At 40.3% G+C, this 21791-nt stretch overlaps 1 protein-coding gene across 2 annotated transcripts in view; it reads right to left on the bottom strand.

Moving 5' to 3' along the window:
- The window catches only part of cdkal1 (CDK5 regulatory subunit associated protein 1-like 1), a 231923-nt gene that overhangs the window by 127531 nt on the left and 82601 nt on the right, over nt 1-21791 (bottom strand). For both annotated transcript variants that reach the window (XM_034127949.1, XM_034127948.1), the window contains one exon: nt 9398-9501. In XM_034127949.1, the coding sequence (XP_033983840.1) occupies nt 9398-9501 (104 nt within the window). The remainder of the gene's footprint in view (nt 1-9397; nt 9502-21791) is intronic.

The raw sequence follows: 21791 nt of genomic DNA, 5'->3' as shown, positions 1-21791 counted from the left end.
CATGAGCCACTAGTCACTGTTTTTTCCCTCCAATGCACACTGGTGTGTGCCTATCGTGACTCATGAGGACTTATGGAAACAACCTTGTACTAATGTAGTTATCTTCAATAGAGTTCCAGGTTATGAACTAGTCAGGGCAGAGCCCAAAGGCTTCACTGTTTTCCAGGAGGATATAAAAACAATATATGTTAAAGAAAAAATAAGAATACTGAAAAAGATATTTCAGATCAAGAGACAACGAAGAAACGAGGAAGTTGAGTATAGTACTCAGTGATATGTCACATTCCTTTATTCTTGCTTTAAGATAAATTGGTTCCAAACTTTATATTGTGAAAAGCACTCAAGATACAGTGCTGTAAGATAAGATAGGTAAGAAAAAGTAGAGAAAAATAAATAACAAGAAAAACATGGGTAGGTTGTAAAGGGTACAAAACGTGATACATATAACCTTTTTTTGTTGGAGTATTGAAGGAGAGACCTTTGAGTAGGCAATAAATATAAATATTTACTAGGCTACGGTAACAAACAAGAGGGTGTAATTTATTTTGTATCTTTTGTTTCGCACGGACTAACAAGGAGGAAGTTGGTATGTAAACAACAGAGCAGTAGTGTGCTCAACAGCTTGGGAAAGGGAACACATACACAGTGGTGTTTTGGGAGGAAGAACTAAAAAGCCAAATGTGAGTCAGAGGACTTACAGCAGTTAAACATTTTAACAGGCACAAGCCGTGTGTGTGTGTGTGAGAGACTGCGAGTGTGTTAGCCTTACAGACAATAACAAGGCCCTTGAGCTGAGCACATGGTGCTGCTGTGAATCTAAGTGTCCTACTGCCACCTGTTGACTGAAGGTGGAACTGCTCTCCCCTCCCCCACACACGGTTGTGCGGCAAGAATATAGGGTAGTACTGTACAAATGACCTTTATGTTAGAGAAAAGACAATAAAAAACATGTGAAAAAGAGAAGCCAGAAGAACAAAAACATTTGTAAAAATAGGAAAGTAAGATAGGGAATAAGGATGTTTAACTTGAACTTATATTAAGACTTAACGGTCTTTCGTTCAGTGGCTAAAAAAACGTCCTAAAGCATCCTGATGTGTTGCTCAGGTCCACTTTAGCAGTTCTTCAGCTCTTATAATTTCTTCTTTATATCATATGCTATTACTTTCCAATGTTGGATTTGCCCCCCTTATACTGTAGTAAAGAGTGTGTACAGTAATAAAGAGCACAGGGCAGTAAAGGGGTGCATTGCAACAACAGCACTATGGTAAACAGACTACAAATGTTAGATTAAACACTACTAAAACTATGAATACAGCTAAAGATATACTGGAGCAGTAAACTATGTAGAACACTTAGAAGCACTAATGGTTAAAAGAGCAACACAGCGGAAATATGGCAGAAATACAGTAGTACTACAAAGTATGGTATTTATCAAAGGCTTTAGTATATTTTGATATAACGAGGTAGAGTAGGGAGGGAAGAGAGGTGTGGACACAAGTTCACAGAGGACAGAGCAGATGGTGTCTGCTGGACTTACACAATCGCACACACACACACACACACACACACTCTGGTGACATAATAGCAGCATGCCAGGTGTGTAGTTGGTGGCCCGCAGTCTGGCGTGTGTGTGTGTGTGTGTGTGTGTGTGTGTGTGTGTGTGTGTGTGTGTGTGTGTGTGTGTGTGTGTGTGTGTGTGTGTGTGTGTGTATTCCATGCTCCTCCTTTGTGTGAAAGGGGCCCCCTATTCACTAGTCTCTGCTGCCAGCTTGGCACTAAATCACAGGACAAGACGGTACACGCGCACAAACACACACACGCATGCACACACACCATCCTCTGCTGCCTTTTTGTCTAGCCTATGGAGAGACTGAAAAGAGGTCAAACAAGAAGACAGAGGCAGAGAATAAAATGAAGGACGACCACAGCAGTTTAGTTGAACTTTAAGAGAAAGAGACCAAGAAAATATAAGTATTATGGTATAAGTATGAAGACAAAAATAATAAAAACAACTCTCTTTTATTTAGTGTATTTTGTCCCACCAGTGAGTGAGTTGACTTAAACTAAGAATACACACAAACAGCATCATGGCCATGCATAATGAGTAGTGTTAAGGCCCAGACACACCGGGCCGATTTCAGTTGTCGATAGATGTCTGGCCGTCGATGAGCGTCGTGTCGCCCCTACTCAGATTGGTGTGTCCTGCACCGCCGTGTCTTTTCGGCCGTGCCGACACCTTTTTGGCCGAAAACCTACCGATTCGTCGGTCAAATAAATCACTCTGATTGGCTGTTCAGCTAGCGAATCAGTGCATGAGAAGCGAAACGGAAGTGAGGGACCCAAACAAACGATTAAGAAGGCACACACAGACGGCTATTCTTTTTCATTTTCATCTCAGCTGGACGCAAGAGTTTATTTTTCATCATAGCGATCTGGAATGAAGAAACCGAAGACCAACGCACACGCTATTTGTTGTTTGTTTATATCACGCAGTCTGTTCTTCTTCTCTCGGTGTATCACGCAGTCTGTCTTCCGGTTGTTGCCTCTTTTGAATGACGAATACACACTACCGCCGCCTGCTGGTAAGGAGAGTTATTGCCACTCACGCATGCACAGTTCGTACGTCTTACTTTGCCGTCGGCTGAAGTCTTTGCGGTGTGTTCCAGTGCGACTGTTGGCCAAGGAGACGTGAGGCGACACAACAGTCGTGTTCTGTCGGGACGTGTTCTTTGGTGTCAGTTTGGTGTGTCTGGGCCTTTAGAGGTGAGACTGCAGCTGGGTTGTCCAAACCTAGCCCGAGCAGAGTGCCTGAGGAAATTGTGTGTGTTGTTTGTTTGTGTGTGTGCGTGTGTGTGTGAGTGTGAGTGTGTTTATAGCCAGACATAGCGGGAACCAAACGGCCAAGTGACAAGGCCAGAGAGAGATATCAGACACAATCACTAAGAAGCACACAGGCAGGTGGAAAAGAGCACAAATTGAAGGATTTTCTTCTGTGTCTCAATCGTTGCTACCTTGAATGAAAAATGAACCCTGTATACAGGTTTTCCATCACTCCCCAGCAACTTGAATTGCAGCACCTACACTAACCTGCTGTGGTATGGTATATCACCGCTATAACAAACACTGGCAGTTTCGCTACCGTGATACATATTACATGGATGCAACAAGCAAGCATAGAGGATACATCTGTGGACCATGTTGTGAGCTAAATGGACAATACACAATTTTAAGGGCAATATTTCCATATGTACTATGTACGTTTCAGAGCAAGAAAAACTCCTGAACAACAACAAAAAGCCAGTGTTATATCCAGTCTGTACACAACGATGGAGAAACTTAACAAGCAGCAGTGGTCCACTGAAGAGACCAGCTACCTACTGGGAATCTGGTCTTCCGAAGAGGTACAGAGGAAGCTGGAGCACAATCGGCCATTGTTGTTGTTGTCGGTGTGAGCTGTGAGGGGTTTCCGCGCAGTTTGGCTTTATGAAGCAGGCACGCAAACGGTTACGTCATGACGCAAACGATGACGCAGCACCAGTCGGACTCTGGGCGGTGTGAAAAGAGCCGGAGCTAAACCGAAGAACCGGTTCTGAACCTGAAAAGCTCTAGCTTGAACCGGAGTTGCGTTGGTGTGAATGAGGTAATAGAGTTGTTATTCATTTGTTTTAAAGCTCAATATATAACAAAGAAGACCTTTGACCGGCACTTTTCAAATTTTGTCCGGAAGATTTAAACTTTAACGGACATGTTGACCGGCGAAAAAAAATCGAACTGAAACTCTGCTGCACGGTCCCCTCGTCCCTTGGAAGAGGCGGAGAGGTGGGTGTTTTTCATCTGCTGGTGGACTACCGGGGAGATTTACAGCGCTTGCCTCGGGGAGGGAGAAAAAGAGCCAGAGCGTCCACAGCAGAGAATAAACAGAAGGGCAACCATGGCAACCATGCGCGGGAAGTCTTCTTCGCTGCTTTTGTGGAAGACTACAGTGCCACTTACAGGCCTGGCATATGTACTACAGCGTCTCCAGCGCTTTCGAGCGGTCTCGTGTGAACGGACACGTTTCTGGTGCCTGTTGCGTGTGGACGGAATACTTTTTTGATAACGATTGCGGTCCGTTTGCGTTATCGTCCTTGTGTGGCTCCAGCCTGAAACTGACTACTGAAGCAATACACCGGCATTGTGTCCTTCACAAATTATTTTTACAAATTCTGTTATGGTTAAGTTTGGGTTGTACATGTGGAAACAAAGTCCTTAACATTTTCAGTGTTGTGTTTCACCTGCAGAGCTAAAACGAAATATGAATAAGTGTCAATAAGCACCGCGGTAATATTTAAACAAATTAATTTTAGTAACGTATAATTTCTTGATGTTTGGGTAGTGGTGACATATGCTTGAACTGTGTGTGTGTGTGTGTGTGTGTGTGTGTGTGTGTGTGTGTGTGTGTGTGTGTGTGTGTGTGTGTGTGTGTGTGTGTGTGTGTGTGTGTGACTGAAGTCTGCTTTGAGTTTATTGGCTACAAAACAGCGAGATTATGAAAAACTGTTGCTGAAGTCTGAACCATTTCTCAGGACATGAGCGTCAGGACATGGAGAAACTTCAGTTAGAGTGAAAAATATAAGCAATTTATCGGCTTGGAGGAGAATCAGAAAATCAATTTTTAGCTTCTCTATGAGAGCTTTCCCAGAGGGTAATGAATTTGAACACACACACACACACACACACACACACACACACACACACACACACACACACACACACACACACACACACACACACACACACACACACACACACACACACACACACACACACACACACACACACACACACACACACACACACACACACACACACACACACACACACACCACACACACACACACACACACACACACACACACACACACACACACACACACACACACACACACACACACACACACACACACACACACACAGGAAGTCCGTGTTAGTGCTTGCATGCTCAGCAGTTTTCCACATGGTCTTTCCAATAGACGGCACTTTGATGGTAGTGACTTAACTATGATCAATGTGCTGCCATCAATATTTCAATCTCTGCTCCTCTGCGTCTCTTTACTATGGCTCTTGCTGCTGGGAAAGACGCTGTCCCCACAGGGTTCATTTACCTTTCCGGCAATTTATTCCAAGGTGTAATTCCGATGTTGCTACTAAACTTAAATTTGAACACCAAACCTAAAGGAACCATTGACCCATAGATGATCATTTTTGGCAAACGTTGGCAGCCCCGTCTGTCCATGTGTCACATGGCTGCAGAGGCAGAGGTAAACAGGAGCTGACACCTGTCACAGATGTTGGAACTAGCCAACAAGCTAGCCCCCATATCTGTCTGTCTATGGTTATCTGTCATGTGTCATCGAGCTGGAGCCAGAAAACTAAGCAGTGTCATTTCTGCTAATATCTGTGTTTGACACAGATGACATCAGTCATGTGGAAATGAAAGAAAAAGCAAATTATATTTGTAGTATTATTATTAATGTTATTATGTGCATTCAATGTATGATGTTATCATACATATAGGCAGCCTGATCAAGATGTGAATAAAAATGTAATTATATTGTCAGTTGTATGCGAACAATTTTTTAAATATTGACATACATAAATACATTGTGTTTCGTGAATACTTTTTTATTTAAGAGCCAGCAGTTGCGTCTATAATAAAAAACCAATACTGGTGATACAAGGTTTCAGTTGTTTGTTGTCATTATGCCAACACTTGCTGGAGCCCAACATTCAAGCTGTGTGCTGATAGCCAGCACGCATGGTGCACACTAATGCAGTGTGTCTGTATCTATGAAGCATCATGTCCTGTTTTAGATGGAGCCATTTCCAAAACATCCTCTGACAGTTCAAAATGACAAGGTGACAGCCACAATGGGGGTCTGAGGACCACAACTATACTCTGGTACTCTTCTCCTGTCACGTTCTCCAGGCATGTTTACAGAGCAGGGCCTCTGGAAGTTTCACATGTTAAACCTTTTTTAAGAGGCTTTGACTGCTGCTTTGAATGTGAAAGTAAAATAAAGAAATGTAAAGAATTATTGTTATGGAACAAATATATATTATTAAAGTTATTCCAGGTACTACAGTGTTATGGCCGATCTATAATCAGAACCATTTCTTGAAGTATGTACAGTTGGATTCATATTTATATTGGAACTTAATATTTCTTCAAGAACAAGTCACCAGGGGATAGGTTCAGTTAATGCCCGGACAAGAGGACAGATTTGTGTCAGAAAAACTTACAAGGTGAGTTAAACCATATTGAAATGAAATACACAATCCAAATCTGAGGAACATGGCTAAACATTTCTCTACTTCTGTTTCACACACACACCTTAAGATACACAGTTCTGTGCCAACACACAGACCAACTCACACTCAATTCAGTTTCCCAGCATGACTCTGTCACGCACAACACTCTGCATACGAACCCCCACACACCCACCTATACACTCACACAAACACCCACAACCTTGTCATTTCCTATGACATCCCAAGCCTCCATTACCTGCATACATTAACCAACCTCTCTGATGTTAAAAATTACACATTCGTACATTTGAATAATTCAGATTATTTTAAAAGCCGTGCACTCACTCACTCTCTTTTTTCCAGATGGAAAGAGAGCTATTTACCTCAAATCGCATTTGAATAATTCCTATAAATCCTTTCAAAGTTCCCAGGGATAAACTAATCAAATACCCCCAACGCTGCCTGACTGGCCAATCAATTATAGCATTCATACTTGCAGCCTTTTTTTATTCAAAAGACATCAAATAGCAAATAAAATTGCAGGTCCTATTTGTGAAGCTCAATTTGTTTGAGATAAGAAAAAGTGGCTAATAGAGTGAGAGTGAGAGAGAAGGGGCATCGCTGCAGTGCCATAATGTGATTCCAAACCTAACAAACATATTTGATGGAGTAAACAGCGTGCTTTAGGTTCATAAATAAAGTAGCTGATTCTATTTGTTTAACAAAAGAGAAATATATTATATGTGACGGAAAAAATATACATTAGATGGCCAAACAGTATGGACACCAAATGATTCCTGAGCTGAACTTTCTTATCACACTCAATGGATAGTACGTATGGGTGTGCGTCTTTGTATGTGTGACTGTGATTATGATAGATGGTAGAGTTAGAATAAATAAGCAACAAGAATATAAGCATGGATAAGTACATGACTCCTGAACTTACAACAGGTTAATACAGACTTGCAATAACACAATATTTAAAAGGTTTAATAACTCAAACACTTGATGTTGACTGTTTACCAAAGAGCAGCGGATAGATAGTTTAACGTCATCTCGCTCTCCTGCCATTACACTTCTCTGTCTTTTTCCAACAGTCTGATAATCATGACAGGCGGTAACCTCCAGCTTCCTCTTTCTCTGTTTTGAAAACAACAGCTAACCGTCTCTGACATTTGTTTCCTGCATTTTAACAGATTACACACACACACACCCATGCAAACACACACCCTTAATCTGATATCCACAGTGAAGTTCCTGCTTTGTGACAAGTTTGCATGATCGCAATTTGTTTGACCACAAATTAGATGTGTAACTAGCAGTTTAAATTATTAATTGTATTCAAATTAATTGATTTAGCTATGGTTGTCATGGTTGTAACTGATTTCACAACAATGCATTTTTGAGACATTTATTTTATTCTTATGTTTTATTATTAAAAGGCCGCACCCTAATGTTTGCCTTACAGGACAGTAATAAAGTCATTCACACAACACAGTCTTCTCAAAATAATGTATGCCCTGCAACTTCTCCCGAACAAGTGCAAAGGGCAGGTGCACTGTGGCCCACATCTAACATGTGCTCAAACACACACACACCAAGGTTCAAGCAGCTGGTGAGTTTGCCCTTGACTGCCCAGCCCGGGGCACTGCAGCGGCATGGATGCAGCTGTTTTAAAGAGTTCTGGATGAGATTTAGAAAGCCATGTCCTTGTCAAGGGTATCTTCTTGTTTTTCATTACCTAGAAATACACTGAGTCTGTTTTCAGAACTACAATACAACTGCTTCAAATGTCATGTTTCGAAATTAGTTATCCAAAGAGCACAGTTGGAAGGAGCCGGACATCTAATTGTTTATTGGATAGCAAACACTGTTTAAGTGTTATTCTTGTGTACATGACAGTAAAAGAATGGGAGTATAGTGCGATTTCTTCAAAATCTGCTGTGATCCTGCAACAAAAGAGGTTTAAACGGCTGTGCAGCATGTAAACTTTGTTATGCCCTAACACTAGACTCCAGTGTTGATATTTAGTTTTCATTTTGATACCTGTATTAACACAACCCCTGGTTTTGGCATAAAGACTGCAACAAACACAGTAACCAACAAGGTGACCACACGTTTTACATATTGGGCCAGTATAAAAATGAGTACAACTGAATCCTAAATGCCTGTTGCCTCAAAGCAATATCTTTAAATGTTCAGAAAATCAGAACAGAAAAACAGGCTGTTATCAAAGCAATGCTAATGAAGCATCCACCATTAAAACATATAGTGTCTATTACCTGACTATTATTAGTTTTAAGTAAGTTTTAAGTGTCCCTGCTATCTTTGACAGCTGTCAGGGATAAGGTCTTAGTTTACTAACACTGAGAGAACATTTGATCAGGATTGAAAAAGGTACTCTAAAACATCCATGGTCAAATGTTTAGATTGAATGATGTGCATGAACAATAATATATTAAAAGAATGAGACAGTTGAGCTGTGTTTGCTGCAGTGGTTTTGGGGTCCTGAATACACCAAACACAGCATTCGACATGACATGGGCTGGGGCTTTGTAATCCAGAGGAGAGATGGTGTGAAGGGGGTGGACCTGAATTTAATTTGTATAAGATATTGTGTTTATTAGTTTCTGTGTGTGTACATGTATAAAGATGTAGTATACAGATTTGTACAGACTACACCAATAAAAAAAGTTATGGATGGATAAGTGTGACGTGTGTTCTCAGTGTAGACTTGACCTTGAGTGACCCGCCTGAGGCTCTAACAGAGACATGGCCTGCTGTGCGATTAGGGATTCTGGGAGTCTACTGTTAAGGAACAGATGCCAGGGCACAACAGCTGTTCATCTGGCATCATCTCCCCAAGATCCCTGTTATCCTTTATCAGCACCTTCAATTGTCCAATAGTAGCACTTCCAGTTCAACAGCAGATAAATCAAGATTCAGGACATTTGTCGGACATTCAATGATCCTTATCGTCATTTAAGTACCTCTTTTTTCAGGGAATATTTTGCAAGTATCCAGCAAATAAACAACTTCATTCAAATTCCTGTTGTGATAGTGTGTGTCTGTGCAGTTGCATGTGTGGGAGAGATAATGCACTCACCCTGGAAAGACTGTCTGGCTCTCTCCACTAGCTCCTCGATGGAATAGCTGGCCAGGTCTCCTCTGGCATGTTTAGTCTTACAGTAGGTACACGCATTCAAACACCTAGAGAGGAAAACACAGACAAGATGAGAGAAGATGAAATACAGTATGAGTAGTATTATTCGTTCAAGGTTAAGGCATTCAAAAAAGCTTGTAATTAAAAGTGTGAAAATATGGCTACATTTGGTGCAAAAACCACAACTTGTAAAACTCAAACATGTAAAAGTCATAATGCATTTGTTAGCTTCTTGTTTTAAATTTGATTGGCATCAATTTGAAAAAAATCCAGACAGGTCTACATTTTAAATAATTCAAAATGTAAAATCTGAAAATTGACCAAATCAGCCAAGAAAGAAATGTAAGAATGAGATACTTATGGGATAAAGTCAAACTGAACCCAGTCTGGGGAAAATTACAAGCTGAACTAAAAGAGGGGCCCATCTAAAAAAAAAAAGAACAATTTCAGTTTAGGTGTAAACTATTTTGTGCCTTTACCTTGCCATCAGAGAGCCATTTACAAGGGGATTATCGAGTCTGGTTGCTTTGGCAAGAGGCTTCAGTCCCTAACCAGAAAGTGCTGTCATAAGGCAAGGTAAATATTGTATATAAAGTGTACACTTAAAACTCATATTGATTCCTTTATGTGGGCCTTTCTTTGATGTGGCTATAATGTATTCCTGCTGGCCCAGCCACAGCAGCACATTGGTTAAATGATGTGCCAATCCTGCCTGCTTTTCCAGACCGGGGGCTTGCAGACTTCATACAACCCCAAGTCAAACAATCAGATACTATACCATTTGATTTTCACATAAATCAACTGAATAGTGGAGTTAGGAGAGATTGAGGAGACTATGATGAGTGCACAAATAGATGAAAGAAACTTTATATATGCACCTTTTCCCAAAGAGCAGACGCAGGAGAAGAAAGCAGGGATTCAAAACTGTCCTTTCTTTTCTGAACTGTTCACAGAACTCTAGCTAGCTCGATAATAACCGTGGACAGCCGTCGCTTGACCAAAGCAAGCAGCGAGCAGAGAGATTAGACTCAATACATCATTTTTGTTTTAAAGAAAATAGAGAAGCTTAATTGTTTTTTGTTTTTTTGAATTGACCATGAAAGGGAGGGATCAAGACTATGAAGCAGAAAAAGTAAATTGGTAACAAATTGCACAGTAAAAAGGATAAATATTGCCTCACACTAGATCTAGAAGCATGGCATGGTTTAAACTCTAAAGTTCAAATAATATGTATAGCTCTTTGTTCGAGATGAAGGGGACTATTCTTCAAGAGTTAAATCCCTCCTGAAAAGAAGAAGAAAGGCTACTGTTTTTTTAATTTATTTACTCCATTAGGGTTTCATGTCTGATCTCCAATTTGTCATACTGGGTTAAAAATATACACTGTTGTTACTACAATAGTTTGTTTTTACTGACTGTTTTTACTGACTGTTTTTACTGGCTTAAATTGCTGGCAACAGCTGTAATTACTTGCAGGAACATGCTGTTCGTGAAAACTAAAATTGTTTATTGTGTGTATTTATTGAGTTTTTACTCAAAAGGAAAAACAAGACCAACTTTCTCTTTTAAAAGACCATGATAAATAAGTTTCATCTCTTAGTGTGACCATGTATCGGGGGAAACAAGTGAGCCTAGTTGGTGCCTTTAGCTTTGAGATTTTTACATGGGGATGAATCTAACACTGCCACATTCAGCTGTCAATGGTGTTTAACAACAGTAATGTTAAGCACTTATATCACATATCTTATGAACAGCATGATACGTTGATGTTTCAACTAAAATCCCAAACTAGAAGAAAGTGTGACTAATGTTGGAGGACAGTCCACTTACTTATAAAGAAAACAACGTGAGCATATATCCACACAGCACCACTAATGCAAGCGTTTGACACAGGGAAAACATCAAAAGATCCAGTGTCTTTTATAAAAGTGTGACACTGTTTAAATTGGTTTGTGAAAAATGTCTTACAAATGATTTTAAACATCAAATGCTGTGAAGTAAGGCAGCAGTATTTGACTATGAAATCAGACTGTCGTAGATAACAAGCGTTGACCCTGTATCTGTCCGTGACAAACTCATGGAGAAGGATTACAGGGATTCCCAGAAGCTTGGCAAAACCATGACAACAACACAGGACTCAAGGCCAGAGTAATGAAGCAGTGGAGAGACTATAAGTGTATCTTCATAGTTTACATTACCCACTGAATAAAGTCTAAAAGCTTTCTGGGAAAAACAGGGTGAGACTCACAGATGAAGTTCAGAAAATAGTTTCAGAGAAAACTACTTCAGTTAAAGCATGGAAGTTACGGTCATTATGAATTCCACCAGAAAATTGGTTGTAAAGTTTAAAAGGTTATTTGGAACTACAGTTTGACTATGGGTTAAGATTGAAACACTTTTACACATTTAGCTACTTAGCAGGTCAATTACACCAAATTGGACTAAAGCAAGAGGGTCTAAGTAACCTTTTTTACTGCATTTACTGGACTGTGAGAGACCTTCATACTGCAAGTGCCGACTGAGACAGCTACAATATCTTTACAATCATTTTGAAAAACAACCACAACGCCGGGAGCATTTTTTAATGTCACCGTGGAAAAAACTGACAAACAAAAAGAGAATGTGGCTATCTATTCATCTATCCATCAATCTCTCCCTCTCAGGGTATTGCTTATCAGAGTTGAGGGCACTAAAGATGGCAGCTAGGTCATAGGACCTCGCTGTAGAGAAAACACAGACAGATGGGGCCCTGCATGTGCACACACTCACACACACACAGCCAGACACACACACCATACACCACCAGGGGGTCCATCCATCTTAATGTGATCAGGCCCAGCTGAGTGGATCACACCAACATTAATCTCAAGAGACAGTTAGTGGCCTTCTTGTGTGTGGCGTGTGTGTGTGGCGTGTGTGTGTATTTTGCATCAAATATGTGTATGTGTATGAGTGTGCTGGTGTGAGTGTGCTGCTGCTTAACATTTGTCCAGTATCACAACAACGCATTAGCAGTTACGAACTCACAATCAACCCAAACAGACTGTGACAACTAGTCGGACTGACAGTGGCTGAAGGAGAGGAGCGGTGTCACTCTGTATGACACACACACAAACACACACTCTTTGCTGTGTCTTTTGGAAGACAAGAGAACAGAAATAACAGATGTTTTTATTACTTTTACATTTTAATTGTATACTATCAAGCAACAGGGAAAACATTTTGTAAAAAGTAGCTGGAATAACACACTACTGTTACAGGTCATGATTAATACCAACTCACTATTGGTGTGAGGGAGAAATACTAGAACTTAAAATATATATTTCTTCTCCTTATCAAGCCTCCATCCTTTTTGCTCCTTTGTTTCTGTCCCCTCTGCCTTTAGCTTCGTCTCGTTAATTAAACCACAGAGGTAGCTGCTGAACTTGACAACAGTGTAGTTCATCAATGTCCCGTGTGTGTGTGTGTGTGTGTGTGTGTGTGTGTGTGTGTGTGTGTGTGTGTGTGTGTGATAGAGAGACTATTGTGTAGTTGCAGCCTTGCAGAAAAGCCCTGAGGTTCACACACACACACACACACACACACACACACACACACACACACACACACACACACACACACACACACACACACACCACACAACACACACACACACACAACACACACACACACACACACACACACACACACACACACAACACACACACACACACACACACACACACACACACACACACACACACACACACACACACACACACACACACACACACACACACACACACACACACACACACACACACACACACACACACACACACACACACACACACACACACACACACACACGTTCCCTTTGGAGACGCTCCCTTGTTTAGCATCAGACAGACCAGGAGAGAGTTGAGAAGGAAAAGGTTTCTCAATGATAAGCATTTACACTCTACACGTTAATTAGAAAACTGCTCTACGCATAAACAAATTGGGCCATTTGTGCATTTACATGAATGTGTGTGTGTGTGTGTGTGTGTTTATGGGGTTTGTATTGTGCAGGCTTAAAGATGTAATTATGAAAACAAAGCTTTAACTGCAAGGGGAAGTCTGGGTATTTTTCAAAATGTGAAGAAAGATTATTTATCGCTCTTATTGTTGAGACGGGGAGAGGGGTGGAGTGGGTATAGGAGCAAACAAAACCTTAAACTGCCATACGAGAGAACAAAGCCTCAAGCCTGTAAGTTTACTGTTAGTGTCGTCTCAAAGTCAAAGTGGAGGTTGTAAAATAATGTGGAGTCACAGAACAAAGAATGCTGATACAATGGAGTAAAGACCTATTAGGAGCCATGAATGGAGGAAGATTAGTTATTCAGAGAAAGGTTGGCAGCTTAACCATGTGTACCCTTGATACAGAGTATGAGAGGGCTGCATTCAAGTTACATGGGAACTTTGTATGGTCCTGTGTGACTGATAAAAGACAATATTCCTTATAACTCATAACCTATTAGGGGCTCTAATTTTAAAACATTATCAGGATTTGGAATCAAACAGAAATTAAAGGGCTTATAGATCTCTGTTTAAGGAGATGTGCCTTCTTGGATCACATTTTAAGCAAACAAATGTGTTTACTATGTAAAAACAGTGCTGCACCAGTTAAAGAAAATAAAAAAATAAAGTCAACCTTGGAAGGAACCAGAGAAAAATGTTAAGGAAAACATTATGTCAACAAATCTATGCAAGCATATCAGTATGTTATTACTTGACAGATCCTGCAAAATCTCTAAATTAGGGATGTGACAAGTAAAACCCGAACAGTTGGATGTATTACTGTTTTTAAAATGACTTTGGAACAGTCATTAAGCCAAAGATTTCGAATGAATTTGATATAAAAATTCTGAAGATTTTTAGTGAAGGCCCATTGACTATATATAAAGGGGTGAGTGTCTGAGGCCCAAGTTTAAGGTGTAAGTTGAACCACAGTGAGACTGCCATGGACTTGTTTTCTGTCCTGTCTATGAGAAGCTCTGGTCAGACTGAGAGTTAAAAAAACACGCATTTCTCTCACTATTATCTCTCTTAATTGTTTTTGTATTTTGTTTCCTTGTTGGTGTGTGCATGTTATTATTCATCTGTGAACAGACCAGTGTGTGTTTATGTGCGTGTCCTAATGCAGCTGGGCTCTCTCAGTCTTCAACCCAGCCTCTGTGTTTGACCTCTCCAATTCTGTTTTTTAGTCTGGTGTTCCCAGAGCTGCACACTGAAACAGCTCTGTGTCTGTGTGTGTGTTTTACAAAAAGTGTGTCACATGCTGACCTTAGAATTCTCAAACTCCTGCAGCAGCGTCACTTGTTTTGACTGGAGAGAAAGCATGCGCATGTGTGTGAAACATAAGCCCGGGTCTACAGTATATAGGAACTCTGAGTGTTTTTCCAAGTTCTTGTTTTGTCTTTGGACAGACCTAGAGACAGTGTTTGTACTAGATCAGTCAGACCATTGTTACTGGATAAGAATGGTACAGTATGATGTTTGTTTTTATAACAAACCACTAGATATATTGATAAAGTCAAGTTATACAAGATCTGATCTAAAGTTGCTTAACCAGCTTTTTACAGTATCTCACCTGTTGCCTTACTGAACAAATGACTGTGTACTTGACTTCCTGTTGTTGTCTACCTGACTGAATGACAAGTTGAATTTAGTGATGCACTCATAGATTACCGATTCAGACAAACTGCAAGTCAAAGTGACCTGCTTGTGGTGCCCTAAAAACAACTCCTAATCCACTGGTTTGACTGGCGACTCACTGTAGGCGAGTGACTAACTACACAAGTATATTGGAAGGTTTCATAAAAGGTAGACTTTCTAAATTCTATTTAGTGGTGTATTTTTGGTGTACCACAGATCTGTAAAAGCTCTGTTATCCAACTCATAGTTGTTTTTTATAATCTCTAACTGAGTAGCTTCTTCACAGGGTTTCAGTAACGCGCCGAGGTAAGAACCCTCCCAATAGAGTCAAGAAGGTTTGACCTTAAATTCCAGTACCTATTGATACACACTAATGCACTGGCGGCAAAAAACAATAGATGTGTCGTCGAAAATGTCAGACTGCATCACATACTGCTAATGAAAAAAGGACATGTGCTATGTTTGAGTTGCAGAAAGAAAGCTCTTCTCAGCCTGTACTGTATGTCTCTGTCTGGACGGCTAGCTTCTGGAAGGACACATGAAGTACACTGGTTTGTGCAAAAGTGTATAAGATGATCTGTGTGTGTGTGTGTGTGTGTGTGTGTGTGTGTGTGTGTGTGTGTGGGTGTGTGTGTGTGTGTGTGTGTGTGTGTGTGTGTGTGTGTGTGTGTGTGTGTGTGTGTGTGTGTGTGTGTGTGTGTGTGTGTGTGTGTGTGTGTGTGTGTGTGTGGTGTGTGTGTGTGTGTGTGTGTGTGTGTGTATTTGCTTGTGACACACTGGGTCTAATTCAGTTACACAGGGGTTCTGTAGTGTAATGCCTTGTAATGACACACAATCTCATTTTGTCCAAGGAGACACATCAATCTTTTGGATTTACTGTGGGGAGCAACGTCTCTCCTGGTGAGTGAGTGGGAAGAACCACGATGGGGTGAGTGAGTGAGTGAGAGAGTGTGTTTGTGTGTGTGCGTGTGTGTGTGTGTCTGTGTGCGTGTGTTTGTCTGTGCGTATGTCTGTGTGTGTGTTTGTCTGTGTGTATGTGTCTGTGTGTGTCTGTGTGTGTGTTTCTCAGGCATGTATTTGTGTGTTAAGCAGTGGGAAAGAGGGAAATGGAATAATATGTTCAGATCAGTGGAGCTGAAAACTACCCATACATTGGTTTGATAAACAGCAGGAAAGGCCACCACGGTACATAGCTAGAAGAGGTGTGGGTATGTGTGTGAGTGAGTGAGATGGAGCATGTCTGCATATGATCATGTGTGTTTCGGGTACGAAATAGAAAAGAAAATGGGAATTCTTGGTGTGTGTGTGTGTTTGAGTGTAAGCTAAATCAAAAGGGGATAATGTGTATATTGTGCATCCATGCATTCCCACAATCCTACACACATGTGTACGTGATCAGAAATCCTTGTGTAAACACCCTTCACTCCTCTGTAACTCCACTTTCATCAGCACATTTATTTCCTGCTTTGTTGCTGCCTTAGGTGAAGCATTTTTTATTCTGCTCCTCAGGAAAAAAACGTGCAGGAAAGAAAAGATGAGATTATTGACCAATGATCAACACAAAGATGTGAAGTAGAGCACTGCAATGGGGCTTGTGTATTTGCTTTTGAGATGAGGGAGAGATATGAAGGTGAATATTGCATGAACCCCATTGGTTGTGATATTACAATCTCAAGCTAGAGCAGACATACCTGCTGCGATTGTTGAGTAAAGTGTGTGGGTTTAGGAAAAAGAAGCACAAGCACATAAAATACAAAGCAGGCCAAAGCTGGCTCCTCATTTTCATAGGCCATATTCACTTCCCCACTGTAATTGCCAGAGAAATTCAAATTACAAAAGAGCACATAGACCTGATTCAATTTGCTTTTAACTCGGCTAATGACTTCCCATCTCAACCGTTTCTCCCTGTGTCTCTCTTTCTGTAGCGCAGTCCCTTTTCTTTCAAGCGGAGACTTTTATCTGCACAAATGCCTCCTCTATTCTTATAGTGACTCTACAATTATTTAGTGATTGCCTTTATTATAAAGTGTGTCGCCAATGAGCTGTGCTGTGTCTCTATTATCCTACCACGTCAAGGCCTCTAGCATCAAAAACACAATGTGCTGAGTTCGACTGATCTCCAAACAGAAATGGTTGCAAAGAGGGCTGAGAAAAGAATCGAGCAGCGGAGGCTCCGAGGCGTGCTGACTGGGACAGAAAGAGGAGCACGACTATCAGGTGCTGAAGAATGTCATTTTTGGGCTGGAAAGCATGAAAACAGTACTGGTATGATAATAGTCAATATAAGTAAAGTAAGTATTGAACAATGTCTACAGACTGGAACATGATGCGACAGTTAGCAAATGTTGAAAAAAGGTTATGGTATCGTCAAGAGATTTCAGATGTTTGTATCAATTATTGCAAGAGACAAAGGAAAATATTTGGTTGTTCTATAGTAAATGTATGGCTGTCAGAGGGATACAGAAAAACAGGCAGGTCAGGTCACTGTGTGCCGCATGCCTTTGCTGTTTAGACTTTCTTCTAGCATGGTATGGATGTTTACTAGCCATGTAAAGCACAGAAGCTGTACAACTCGCACACACTAATGAAACCATGATATTAAGTGCGGTCAGAAAATCAACGCGTATCCACATTAATGATTCATTGTCGTCAATAAACATAGACGTTCAACTCAAAAACTAAAGATTTGAAGCCATACATACAGCATATTATGGGTAGCTTGTATCAAGCAGAGATCATCATGCAGTTTATATTAAGCGGTTGAAAAAGATTTGCCCTTCCACTCATAGTGAGCACATGTTCACCTGTGCCAAAACCACGCCTTTATGTGACGTCTCTATGATTCAGTCAACATCAATCATAACAATAATAAACATCAACAAAGGGGAATCCATAACAACCTATTCATAATAAAACACTTACAAAACATTCATAATATTTCATTATAAAAATAAATAAGGTAGATATACAAAATGGCTTCAACAGATGATAAGCTTTAACTTAAAGGTAGGGTAGGTAAGAATGGAGAAACCAGCTCCAGTGCACTAGAATTTGAAAGTACGCAGCCGAAAAAAATCTTCCTTCAGACTTCCTTACAGAGCCCCTCCTCCAACACACACGAACGTGCACATAACCAATGAGGGCACGAGATAAGTTTGTGCACGAGATGGAAGGCTGACAGGCAGGTAGGCCATCCAATTATTTGACCCGGGCCGGGGCAGATAATTGGTCGTGCTTTTTACAGCGCCACGGCTTCCACAGATGAAATATTTGTATATATTTATTGTCAATGTATTATGAATATAACAAAAAGTGTTTCTGAAGTGAATTACCTACGCTACCTTTAATGGGCAAAACAATCCTGGAGTTTTTTGCCTTGGCCTCAACATCAAACATAATACATACTAGGTAGATCACTATCCTGAAGGACACATATATGTGCACAATTGTACAAAGGTAGAGTACAAAAAATAATCCAGATGATCAGTCCACATTATTAATAAAAGCTGCGTTGTCACTCTGATGCTGCTCTATAATGTTTTAAAGGCTTAACAAAAGTGTGTCCTCAACACCTCTCCTTTGTTTGGCCGAGCCAATAAATGAAATACCCCATGTCTCTCTGCATTTAGCTTCCACCTTAACAATCTGGATGTTAATTCTGACCCTGTCCTTAAACTGCATGGACACATCAGGGCAAAAACAGCAGTTATAAAATAATAAGTTAAGGTAGTGAGTCTACCTTTGACCTGCAGGAAGTTGCTGCTGTGTCTGTGGCTTCACAGCCAAACGTTAGCCCTTCCTTCCTGTTACAAAGTTTATTGTTTTTCCTCTCAATGTAGATGTCTGTGACCCCAAATGTACTTTCTCTCTCAGTTGTCTAAAGCCGTGAACATTACACCTTGGTCACAATGGTTAACACACATCTATGTAAAGGTCAGCGGTGAAGTTGATAAGACCTATTATTCCACTGTGGCAGCCAGACGCAAATCACAGGAAACAAGCAGCTAACACACTGGGGGCATTTAAGCTTACACAAACATATTGAAAATGCACGCCAACACACAAGCACGCAGACACTTTTCACTCTGTCTTTATCAGCTTCACATATTGTGTTGTCACGCGTGTGTGTGTTTTGCTACGGTGATTATTAGTGATTATAGAAATCAAGGATTTGGCTGGGATAAAGGTCTGTGAGAAATGAGCCACTAGCCTGTTCAAATCCTTTATGATAGCAGCCAGCCACATACATTTATATAAAGAAAACGACACAAAATAATGATAAGAGATTAATACTGCTTGACAAATGTATCAAACGTACGTTTAAAACGGTTTCTAAACATCTTTTCAAAGGACAATGGCATCCTGCAGTGTTGAACATGGACTTATGGCCAGATTAAATTAGCTTTCCGCTAAACAAATAAATATGTTTCTATTAGTGCCAGAAGCTGAAAAAAGGAAAAAAGGGTGCATTGAATAGAAGGAGCTGAACAAAGCAAAGAGGATAAAATACTGTGTGGGCTCCAAGGTTATCTTTTATACTCCCTGGATAGGCGAGGCCACTAACTCAAAGACATTTCTACTCTCCTATTACAAAAACCAGGACTGTTGAAATGTATTATGTATTTAACCCTTCAATGTTTGCTTTTATCAAGAGATGGCAGCATGTGTCTTTGTCGCCCTTTTCTAAGTTTAACCCTGAAAGCATTTGATTGGGAATGATGTGCAGGAGGAGGCTAAGGGAAACATTAACACAAAAGAAGTCAAAAACGTGTTGGTTTTACAAGAAACTGTTCAGGAACGATACATCTAAATGGTTTGAAGTTAAATGTTATATTTACACAGCATTACAGGCCTTAATATCATTAATTAAACCTCAAACTATCTATTGGAAATTAGAACTGCCAGTAATCAAACATTAGGCAGCAGTCAGCCTGCCAGCAATACTTCACTCATGTTGGAAAAAGCCCGAGTGTCATCCTGTCTACCTGCTTGCTGCCTGCCTGGCTGCCTGCCTGGAGGATATGAATGATGAAGTTGGTTATTGGTTTGGGCTTACAGCAGAGGATCATTAACACCTGACTTTTAGCATATTGCTATAACAATAACAGATTAGGACTGCCAAAAATGTGACTAAATTGAGTGGAGGGAAGAGGCTGATAATCAAATGAAATGAGCTGTAACTGTGGAACAAAGGGCTTTTTTTAATGCCTGGAGTATAATGGCTATGGTTTACACAAACAGACTCACAAATAAACACACACACACACACTCTCACACACACACAAGTTTAATGAGCCATTCTGACTGAGTGGCTGTAAATTCCTTGTTTATGACACCGAAGCATCACGATTCAACTTGTTCACAAAGGGGCTTTTAATGTTGCTCACAACACACACATAAACAATGAACACACATATACAAAGAGCAAAAGGGGGCCGTTAGTGTAGCCTAGGGCAAAACACACACACACGCACACACATACACAAACCAGCTTCCCTAATAGTATCAAGCGTGCTAAAACTGGGACACAAAACGGAGCATTAGAAACACAGTGGAGTCTTTCTCCAGTCTGAGGCTGTATGGAAAAAGAACTCTGCCCTCAGGCTTATGTGTTTGCATAAAGAAGACACAACATGAGAACCAACCCAAAACTAAATGCCGGCGACTAGAACGTCAGCCAATTCAATAAAACACACTCAACAGCTACAACACTCAGCTGCCGAAGAACATGAACAAGAACAAGAGCTCAGGTATGGTGGAGTAAAAAGGAACACTGTCAGATTCAATCCCATGTTAAAAAAAACAACAATAGGTGTATTTATCTCTTTCATTCTTCTCATTCATCGTCTATTTTACCCTCCACTGCTCCATTATTGTTATAATATGTGTCCTTCACATCTATAATATGTATGCAATACTCACTGTGTCTGTAATTAAATAAAGAAATCACAGTGAAGTCCAAAAAAGCAATCGCCAAATTATTGTAATGAACCAAAATAGTTAACAGTTTATCTTTATATATAACATTGGAGCAAAATGCTGCTTTTGGACAAAACTTTCATTGAAATAATCAGGGCATTTGCTCATGTGTCAAGTAAAGATTACTCAAAATAACTGTGCTAATGGCCCAGGAGAAACCTGACAATATTCCTTTATTACAAAGCCAGAGGGCATTTCACGACTAGCTGGACCATGTTGAAATTATTTTCTGATTGGGGTAAAATTAACTGGGTGAGGGGAAAAAAGCCAATCTAATTTGGATTTAATAGGTCCAAATGAAATTAATATGCAACTTAATTAAACTAATATTGTGAATCAATTTGAACATGAAATTACATTTTCATAGGTAGTCCCAGGTGAAACTGTACACCAGGCTGTTGTGAGGATTTGCACTGAAAAAGAAAGGGGGTGATACATTGGGTTCATCTGTCAGACGCAGGCTGAAATTAGTTAATGGGTTATATTATGATGGGCAGGGTTGACTTCAACAACAGGGTCTGCATGTTTAAAACATTTTGTATTGCTTGAAACAAATCCTGTTCTGCTTTTTTTGTTAGGTTCTACTAGATATCACTGATATTAGCAACATGCTGGGTGACATTATACTTCATTTGAAAAGGATGTTGAAAAACTGTATATACAGCTATGCTATTGGCTAACA

Source organism: Trematomus bernacchii, unplaced genomic scaffold, assembly GCF_902827165.1.
Source record: "Trematomus bernacchii unplaced genomic scaffold, fTreBer1.1, whole genome shotgun sequence".
In the NCBI taxonomy this organism is placed as follows: domain Eukaryota; kingdom Metazoa; phylum Chordata; class Actinopteri; order Perciformes; family Nototheniidae; genus Trematomus; species Trematomus bernacchii.
The sequence above is the reverse complement of the archived record's forward strand: the minus strand, read 5'-3'. Positions and strand labels throughout refer to the sequence as shown.